Source organism: Bombus pyrosoma, linkage group LG10, assembly GCF_014825855.1.
Source record: "Bombus pyrosoma isolate SC7728 linkage group LG10, ASM1482585v1, whole genome shotgun sequence".
Lineage (NCBI taxonomy): Eukaryota > Metazoa > Arthropoda > Insecta > Hymenoptera > Apidae > Bombus > Bombus pyrosoma.
In genome coordinates, this window is record NC_057779.1 from 9459531 (window position 1) to 9470062 (window position 10532).

The 10532-nt window shown below is 37.7% G+C and overlaps 1 protein-coding gene across 4 annotated transcripts in view; it reads left to right on the plus strand.

The window, feature by feature from the left end:
- The window catches only part of LOC122571997 (choline transporter-like protein 1), a 49128-nt gene extending 39050 nt beyond the window's left edge, over positions 1-10078 (plus strand). For all 4 annotated transcript variants that reach the window (XM_043736432.1, XM_043736434.1, XM_043736431.1 and 1 more), the window contains 15 exons: positions 2410-2523; positions 2631-2785; positions 4458-4526; positions 5053-5146; positions 5434-5497; positions 5589-5697; positions 6120-6228; positions 6477-6596; positions 7194-7319; positions 7392-7498; positions 7739-7995; positions 8096-8262; positions 8325-8417; positions 8515-8607; positions 8681-10078. In XM_043736432.1, the coding sequence (XP_043592367.1) occupies positions 2410-2523; positions 2631-2785; positions 4458-4526; positions 5053-5146; positions 5434-5497; positions 5589-5697; positions 6120-6228; positions 6477-6596; positions 7194-7319; positions 7392-7498; positions 7739-7995; positions 8096-8262; positions 8325-8417; positions 8515-8607; positions 8681-8734 (1731 nt within the window). In that variant the 3' untranslated portion in view covers positions 8735-10078. The remainder of the gene's footprint in view (positions 1-2409; positions 2524-2630; positions 2786-4457; positions 4527-5052; positions 5147-5433; positions 5498-5588; positions 5698-6119; positions 6229-6476; positions 6597-7193; positions 7320-7391; positions 7499-7738; positions 7996-8095; positions 8263-8324; positions 8418-8514; positions 8608-8680) is intronic.
- Positions 10079-10532: the final 454 nt, after the last annotated feature.

A 10532-nucleotide genomic window follows, 5' to 3' on the forward strand; every position in this document is an offset into this window, starting at 1 on the left:
ATAAAGCAGATATTTTTTTGTTGCTCCAACGTGTTAATGGAGTAGAAATAAATAATCACGGGATAATAATAGTGGTAACGTTATAATAGTTGGTAATTGCCGGTCTCTGTGATTACATTGTTTCGGTAATGAGAAATACGAAAGCGATAATTATCGGCTTTTCTATCTGTTTCGTAATTAACAATTAAACTAGCGGTGAATCGAGTTACAAAGTTGTAAATTGACAATGAGACACTGCCGAACGACTACTGTCTTTGTCATTGTTCTCTCGTTTCTGAAATTCTCCTGCTCGATTGTTCGACTCTCTACCACGGTCGAACTGATATTAGTAAAATTTTATACGATTCTAGTTACAAAAGTTACCAGTGCTAATTAATTCTTCTGCATAACAGCAGCGAATTTGACAATAAAACAGTCAATTTCCGCAAGTATAATATGGTAATAATAATTTCAGTGTTGTAATATTATTAATAATTATCTTTTCGATTATCGATTAGGGATTATTATTAATATTAAGACTGTCAAGATTCGCTTGTTCGTTGCGCCATGCTTTCATGATATTAACGCATCATAACGCGATCAATATTACTCCATGTAATAACAAAATTTCCATTCGTGCGAGGAGAACGTGTCGAAAAAATGGACGGCTTAACGAAGCTTTTAATTTTGCTTGAAAAGCTTACGTACAAAAAACGTGCGTATTAATTTCTCACGGTAAAGATTAACATATACTATCTACGCGTAGTATCCCTTTAAACTGAATGAAATTACAGAGATAGCGTTCAAACAGTAATTTAAAGGGACTAAAATATTTAAAAAGAAAGACGGCAATCACATCTTTCTCATAACGTTCTAGTAGATCTCAATTTTTCTTATTACATATAGAAAAATATGTTCCTCTTAAATAACTTGACAGAATACAATTAACTAGATCTCGTGTGATCGATAAGATCCGGTAATTTTGTTAACATAATCTTTGACAGTTACCAAAACAAAATAAACGCATCGATCATGACACGAAGAGACTCGTTCCATTTGATTAATTATCTGCCTGAATATTGTTCTTTTTTTTTTTTTAAATTCATAATCAAAAATATGCAATATTTAAAATCGTATGCTACCCTATTTATTACTATTTATTAGTTTAAACAAAGAAAATAATAGAATAACAGAAAAGATAAAATGCTCGAACGAAAAGATACCGACTTTCGTACAAATACCTGCGTTCAATTTCTTTCTAAATTTTCCAAAAATTACACGGTTGCAATAACTGTTCATATACAATACACGGGCATTTTCGAACGAAACCTGTCTGGGATCCCAATGTATCTTCCTTTAACGTTTTCCTGGCCAAACCTGATCAAAACGTTTAACCAACCTCGTAATCCATTGCAAAACACGAATAGCATAAATTTCACGGTTCCGTTGCTCGTTCCACCGTGAAAATCGAGAATAAAGAGTTTCTAAGTTTATACTACATCTGAAAGTAAAATTTTGTTAATAATATTCGTTCAATTGTGCGAGACGACTCGGGTAATTAGGTTGAGAGGCTGCAAAATGGCCAAAAACGGTCAACTTCCATTTGACTGAAAATTTGCCCTACAAGGACGATTTTTAACGACGACTCGGACTTGATCAAGAGTTGCTTGATGTAAACGCGACTTTAACGAGAACGAGGCGTAAATAAATGTTGACAACGTGACACGATGATGTTATCAATGGAACGTAATGGCACGCCTTTAATAAGACGAGTCAAGGGAGAGAGAGCGGAATTTAATTACGAGAAGCACGCTAATGCAAGGTCACCGTCGAACACTCTAATTAATTTAGGGTGATGTCTACTAGGATCGTTCGTTCGACTTGAAACAGGGTTACCAACTGCGTTCTGCTGGCGAAACGACGCGGATTCTCGTTGAAAGCGTTTAGCTACGCTCGATTTCATCGGGCTGAAAATTTACCGGAATGCTGACCGCGGCCAATAGATTCGACGTTTTCGATCGTTACACGGAAAGACGTTCACGTTCGACCGACCAACTCCGTCTTTTTCTCTCTCTTTCTCTCTCTCTCTCTCGCCTACTCTCTGTTCTCTGATTCGAAACAAATTTCTCGTCTACGCGGTAAAATGGAAAAACGAACAACTTGAAAATGTAGAATCTTTTCAGACACGTTTCGTTTAAAAAATGCGCCATTATCCATCTAATAATAAACGTTTTTAACAAAACAACTCATCTATTCGTCCGAGTAAGAATACCGAACTGGAAGGGAAACCGAAATCTTACCTCGAATTTCATTTGCTCGTTTGCGAACAAAATATCACCGACGATATTTATTCGGTGGAAAAAAAAGTGAAGCTTGACACGCTCGCGATTTCGATAAAACAGTTACGATTTCCCATACTTTTCGTTTCAGACACCGGATCACGAGGGGATGTCGACGAGGCAGCCGGACCAGTTTTTCGTTACCGATCGATCCTGCACTGATATCCTGAGTTTGATCGTTCTGATCGGCCTGGTCATTGGTTTCGTACGTTCAACATTTTCTATTCTCTCTCTCTCTTTTCACTTTGTTTCGTTTCTCTTTTGAAACAACGTACGTAGAACGTACAAAACGTTTTCCTGTTACCAATATAGGGTTTCCTGTTGAGCATCGTCGCGCAGAAAGGAGACATTTACCGCGTTATAAATGGCTACGATGACTGTGCGAACGTTTGCGGTCGTATCACGGAAAGAGAACGTTCAAATAATTCCGATTTCGCATGCAAGGGCAAAGACATGACGAAAAACCGGTAAGCATAACCTGTTCATTGACTCAAGCATGTATGACACGAGACGTGTATGCGAATAACGTTAAAACTACGTCGGCTCCTTTTCCAATGAGCGTTTCCATGTTTCATCGCCCCATTCAATTTTAACTCGATGGGAGATGTCACAGGATTAATTGATATATATCGTTATCCACAGTCGCATACACACGATGAAATTAATTAATCGTCACAGAGAATACGATAAATTTTGATTCAAAATTTCCTGTTTGCTGTTCATGAATATAATACCGCTACTAGATCACTCTAATCTTACGTTCGCGGTAACATTATTCTATATTTATTAGCAGATCCTTGTCATTTGGAAAAAGGAAAATTTGATCGTATATAAATCATTCGACCGCTAGAATCGTTTCAATTTTACCCACTATTTCGAATATTCGTGTTTCTTTCAGAGAAATTTATCTTTCTGAATTAAGTGCCGCAAGCTAAGAAAGTTAAATCTTTAATCGTACACAAGCTCGTGAAAAGAACTTTAAAACCTCTATAAACTCGTTTTTGAAATTAACAGCAACTGTTCCCCACCGACTTCCAATCTATTTCACCCCCATAAACATCGATGATAATCTATATAGCAACGATCTATCGAAATACATACGTGTGTACGTGCAAGCAGCACCCCCAGTGACCCTGTAGATGTTCAAGCGTCGCCAAATACGGTGCCATTGCTCCCGAAGGATTAATAATTCGTCGACGGATTAACATCGAACTTCATAGCCGTGACAACAACGCGGAATTCAATATTCCGCGCATCGACGACTGAATAAATGAAACAAGTTCGCGACAATGGGATCCGCTATACGATATTAATATTTTCTAGGCAGCGAGGCGTTCGCGATGGTGGATGAGCGCGCCAATACGTCAAATTATACACGAACGTTCACGCTATTACAGTTTTTCTTCGCGTTTTTCTTCTCAAATAACCGATTTGTGAAAAAAGATAGAAAAATAGCCAAAGAATTTCCCTATTCGGTCTTAGATTTGATTTCTAAAAAATTTGTCAAGGTTACGTGCAGTAACGAATGATTTTTAATTGGTAGACATAATTTTCTCAATTGGAAAGAAAACGTGAACCAATTCATACTTCTGGACATTACCAGCTACAGAAGTATAAATTCATACTAAAACTATCTAAAAATGTGAAATCGCTTCTCCATGACCTCATTACGATTTTATTATTAATTTGAGATTAACCTTACAAATACCGATAACGACATCAAGCTACTCGAAGCTATTCTTTATCGACAAATTTTCTAAAGTAACAGAATTCTGAATTAAATTTCCCTAAATTTTCCCATTTTATTTCTAGTTTTTAAAAGTGTTAATCCTGGCCATTTAAACTGTTATACAGCGTGATCTTCCTAAATACGTTTGTGTAAACTCTTAATTAAGACTCGCCTTCCTACCGATCTATCTCATCCCAGCCTGATCTCTGGTTCTTTATGCTACGCGTGAAATCTCGGCGGAGAACTTAGCCGGGCCGTGTGAAATAATGCGGTTAATTAGTGCGAATGTTGCCTGTAAATTCGATACCCGGCCCGGGTGGAAAACGCGCTGCAACTTGCCAATTTCCGACGACACTTTTCGCGCAATCGTTCATTAGCACCGTTACTCATTTATTATTCATTTCCCTCAGGTACCTGCAGATTACGGTGGACACACGAGGGGTGAAAACGCGCACGTGCGTGGAAAAATGCGACCATCAGTTAGTATCACTATGATGCAAGGGATCCTGTACGCCACTTCCAGTTGCGGGATCGTAAAGAATGGTGTCCTCATTGCACGAAAATTGCTATTACCTGTATTTGTATTTTATTCTCTTTAATTGAAGCGTCGTTTCAACAAATACGATCAACGTGAAATCCTTTCGCGGATAGCTCGTCTTATCTCTGCTGCATCGTTTCGTAGAATCGAATTTCTTAGATTTGAGGAAAATATGAAATAATATGAATGCTTTGATATAATAATGGTATGTATGGTTCTTACGTACGATGGCTTTGATTGCATCTACGTTAATGACTTTTTAAAACATACAAATTTAAACAGTAGTGTTAACGCTATGAGAAGAGTTAACAACTATACGGTCATATATTGTTCTGCGGTGGAAAAAATTATTTCTCTTCAGAAATTTGTCTTTCAAAATGTCATAAATAAATTCGTGCAATGTTCGACACATCCATGTTTTATTGCCGAATGATTTTGATCGTTTTAATATTTCATTTTGCTCGTAGGGACACGGTGTTTTTAAATCGCTGCGTGAAGAATGAAACGATGGAGTCGATCACTTCTTTGATCAGGAAACTCGGTCTCGATAACTTTTACAAGGTTTGTACATTTCTTTTTTAATAGCAATTAAACACCTGTTAATCGAAGTTCCACCAAGTCCATATCCTTTGCTACATTAAATCATAGTAATTACATTACGACATTTTCTGTCGATGGTATAGATCGTCACCAACAGGTAAATACAATCTTTGTAGCGTGTAAACTAAGCAACTTATGTAAACTTAAAAGGAACAGCGAAGATATTTAGTTTGAACTTTATCGTCTTCCTGCCTCGGGTTGATTTTACTCTCTGAAACGTGTTCAGAAACAGATTCCTTCTTTTTCAGGAAGCCTCCAGGGATCTTAGCGTTGCTTGGAGAGAGATGGTTTACTTATTACTGATCGCTTTAGGTACGTACTACGTCTTCTTTTTCTTACAAAATTTTCTTTTTTTCGCGTGAACATTTCTTTGAATATCCATTTCTTCGTTCTTTATCCTCAGCTATTTCATTCGGCATTTTAATCGCTTTCCGCTACATGGTGCAATGGATTGTTTACATCGTTTTAACAGCCGTTATTTTGGCGTCCATCGGTGGTTCGGCATTTCTTTGGTAAGATTTCGATTAATATTCTTTTTTTTTTTTTTGATTCGTTTAAATATGAATATCACGGCCGAAGAATACGCGATTTTTATGCTTCACAGTGGAACAATATCCAAATTTCTTTTCTTTTCTTTATTTGATTTTGGTATTAGATATATGTACGCGTATAAAAGATATTAATTGTCACGACATTATATCATTTTTTTTTTTTTTTTACAAAACTTTGTAAATTTATCAGCTATTTTCGAAAGGTGTGTATTATTGGATTTAACGAGTCATCTTTCCAACTCTGTAAGTATAGAATCAGAATATTCTCTCCTAGCCGTTAAGGCGGAGATCAATGATCGTCGTTCGTTACTTCTGACGAAGAAAATTCATGGTTAAAAGTTGTATCATCGTGTGTTCTGAGTGGAGACATTGTGTTTGCGCAGGTTAACGTGGTACAGAGAGAAAACAGCGGTGCAAAAGCATGAAATAGACGTGGAAGATTCGAGCGAGCAGGCTTACATAGTCTACGCGATCATACTGACTACTGTTACGGTAATGAGTCTTGATATTTTGAACATTCTTCCTCATTGTCCTGTCATTGAATTTGTCGACATTTTATTTAAAAAGTTTGTTAGCGACCAGATATATAATTAAGGAATTTTCACAGACCATCTGTTGAACGATTTTTCCATATAAATTAGAGACGTTGTTTGTCGGCTATTCGTAAATATTATAGTCACTAAATTTGTTGAAAAAATAACCGAAATACATCGATGCTATCGATTGGACATAATTTACAGGTCATCATTCTTCTGATCGTTCTGGTAATGAGAAAAAGAATCGCCCTGGTGATGCAGCTGTTCCATGAGGCAGGAAAGGCTGTGTACGCGATGCCAGTGCTCCTTCTTCAGCCTGTATATGTACGTAAATATTTGATAAAACTAACGTATACGGAATGAGGCAACATTTCTGCCTACTCGAAGAACTTTTCCCTCTTTCCGATAAACAAACTCATAGCGTATCGAATAATCTAAAGCTGCTTTCGGATCCCATGCTTTTTCCTCTTCACCCTCGTTTCAAGAACATCAAATTTTCTTATCTTTATATTTACCTATCGTTTGTTTCTTCTCACTCACCGTGAAAGTGAGAGGGCTACTTTATCTTCCTATCAATGTGCCTTCCTTTCTTTCTATTTTGAAGTCACGTGATATACAGTAGAAAAATAGGAGATCGCATGACGCTGTGGTCGAATAACACGACGGAAGAAATGATTTACGCGGTAAACTTAGAAGAACAAGGTTCGAGAATAAAAATCCGGACAAACTTTGAAATTTGTATCTTTTAATCGTTGTCATACTATTTTCTATGATATAACATCGTATTAATTTTTTTTATATCGTACTCATTTTCGTTAACAAAAGCTCTAACAACTTTGTGCGGCAAATGCGTTGTAAGCTTCCGTTTTCGATTAATTCACTTCGAAGAACGCTTTAAACATGTACAGTCATCGGTTTCAGACTTATCTTCTGATCGGACTCACCGTGTGCGGCTGGCTTTACTGCATGCTTTGGATCGAAAGCGCGGGCAACATTTACAAGAACCGGAAAAATCACATCCATTTCAGGAAGGATAGTGTTCTAATCGTAAGTGACGGAATTATGTAACGCAAGGATGTTAACAGAGGCAGAAACGACTAATATGTAACGTTTTTTCAGGCGACTAGATGGTACAATCTGTTCTTCTTCTTCGTCACCTGCGAATTCCTCTTGGGCTGCCAGCATATAGTCGTCGCTGGCGCCGTTGCACGTTGGTTCTTTACCAGGTGACACTGATCGATATCGTAATTCACACGTAGATACGATGGAAATTTCCATATTCCGTTTTCATTCCACTTACTCGACTAGTAGACTTTGCATTTTCATTGAATAGAATAATACTATTCTTTACAATAGTAATCCAAAGATAAGAATAGAAAACGGGATTGAATTTTCTAATGAGACACTTGGAATCATAAAAATCATTCGTCTAATAGTAAGAAAAAATAAAATATTCCTTCGAACAGGGACAAGAAGCAGCTCTCTCTGCCAGTCGTCAAAAGCTTTGGTTATCTCGCACGATACCATTTAGGCACTGTAGCATTTGGCGCGCTGATTATTGGTATAGTTCGACTGATAAGGGCCGTGATTTCCTTCGTGCAAAATCGCCTCAAGAAATACGACAATGATTGCGTACGATTAATCTTATGGTGCTGTCATTGTTGTTTCTGGTGTTTCGAGTGCGCTCTGAGATTCCTCACGAGGAATGCTTACATCGAAACGGGTATGTACTACATGATATATACTAATCTCTTTAGCAAATATTCGCTACACCCTTCGATTTTGTTATCTTAATATTTTTAATCTGTTTGCTTCTTGTTTAGCTATATACGGATGTAATTTTTGTACGGGTGGCAAAAGAGCTTTTCAGGCTTTAGCCAGCAACGTGTTAAGAGTCGCAGCTATCAACAGCGTTGGAGACTTTGTTCTATTCTTAGGAAAAGTGACGGTGGTTACGTTGACAGTTGTTTCAGGAATTTACTTGCTACAGGTAAGGATCGATGTAAATCAATTTTTCCAAACTTAGATCCGTTAACCTTCTTGTCTGTTTAGAAAAAGGAAGGACTCCATTATCCATGGGTACCGATTGCGTTGGCCGGATTCTTTGCTATGTTGGTGGCGCATTGTTTTATTTCCGTATACGAGGTAACTTTTGTAACAATTTTTAGAAATAAACTTGTATCTTCAGCTATGAAACAATATAGATTATCGTCTGTAATTGCGAAATTTATATTTGTTACAGATGATTATAGATACGATATTCATCTGTTTCTGCGAAGATTACGCGAAGAACGATGGCATCAACAGGCCGTACTTCATGAGCCGTGGATTAATGGTAATTAACTCTCTCTAATTAGCCGTGCATTATAGAACAGTGTTTCATATCGAAATTCCTGTCTTTGTTTCAGGAATTCGTTGAAAACAGCAAGAAAGCTCTCCGATACGCGGATCATCACTCGTAATGACGTTTTATTGCTCGTTAAAATCTTACGCGGCATTTCGAAGATAGCAGAACGTTCGGATCGTGTCTTCGAAACCATCGTGGCACGAAACAAGCGAAAATGCCTGGCGAATGAACGTTATATTAAACTTCGAACGTTCCATTTTGCGAATTTTCCAAAAAACACGTCGCGTGTTTCTTTACCTCTGTTTCTAAGTACAAGTACAGTATCACGTAGAAAGATGTAAATGGTAGAGAATTTAGATCTCTGCTGACTGTCTATTCTAGATTCTAATTATAACGATAATTACTGTAACTATAAAGGAAAACATCCTATAAGTAGATTATCTATATTTTTGTATAATAACGAATGAGAAAGATAAGCTTGAACAGACTTTTAAACAAAGAATAAACGTAACTCAAATTACGACTGATCGACGAGTACAATGAAGAAGCTGTCTGTATCTTAACACGTAATTTTCACGTAACGCTGTATTTGTATTTAGTTGCGTAAATGCAGTGTACGCACACATGTTCGCGTTCTTCCAATCGCAAGGATGAACGGAATTACCGTTGTTGTTTTCGCGTTACGAATTGCCACGAGTCATCTTTATCAAAGAAATCCGTGTGGCAATCTCTCTAAGCCACCCAAAGTGTTACATTATATTTAAGTTATATTATATTCTGCGATTTTTGCAGCGGCGCAGCTTGTTCTACGTATATGAACAACAAATATGACAACATTCCGGTCTGTACGAAATCGTACGAGAAATATTTCTTTTATACAAATCGATCGCTTCTCCATGACTCGTTCCAAACGTACGACGTACGTAGACGTACCGTTCGTATGCATTTACTCGCGTCGATAATATATCGTGTAGAGTATCTCTTCTATCGTGTAAAACATCTCGTTTGTATTATATTAGCGTATAAATAATAATCGGACAGTTGCAAACAGATATCGCTGCAACATTGTCAATGGTCCGAACAAGCATCGTCTTGGAACACGTTCGAAACTTGGTAGCGCGTTTACCAAGAGCCGATTTGAAAATTTATGAAAAGGCGATACCGCGAGCGGAAGTGCACTTGATGCAGCGACGATAACGCTATCCGAGTAATTGCAGTCGCATCGACCATCGCGTGTCTATGTATCCACTCCCTTTCTTTCACGCAACGAAACCGCCCATCGATAATACGCGCATCTCCAGCGTCACACCTTTCGATGATCGATCGTCGACAATGAACAAGTACAACGTTATTTTTAAACATGGTCGCAGCTTTAAGTCACACGATCACCTCCCCCGAAACATTATAGTATTATAATTTTAATAAAATTCGTATTTTATGAACGTTTTCATGCGACGAACACACAATTTATCTAATTTTACAAAACACGACACGCTCCTTCTCTCCGCTCCTCGAGCATCCATGTTCATTTCTTCTTCTGGTTAGTCGAGTCGCTTGCATTCAATCGGTAGTATTCGAATACACGTCGATCCGAATATTTATATGGCTCGAAATATTCTTTCAAATTTCCTTATTTACGGTTATTGGTCGAGTCACTTGGATCCGAGCAACGAGAAACATTTCACCGAAGCGAACCTTTAACTTTACTGAACTTGAAATATCCTTTAAAGTTTCCGGTAAGACTGCGGTTCTTGCAACTATTCCCTGACTCGAACGAAGCAACGATAGCCAGGTAAACTATTATTTCCAGTTCCGTCCTCGTTGATATCGACTCTCTAAGCTAAATCGAGTTTTCTGAACTTTTGCCACGTTCGACTACGGTTTTACGACGGTTCTCTGCAGGGTTCGATTTT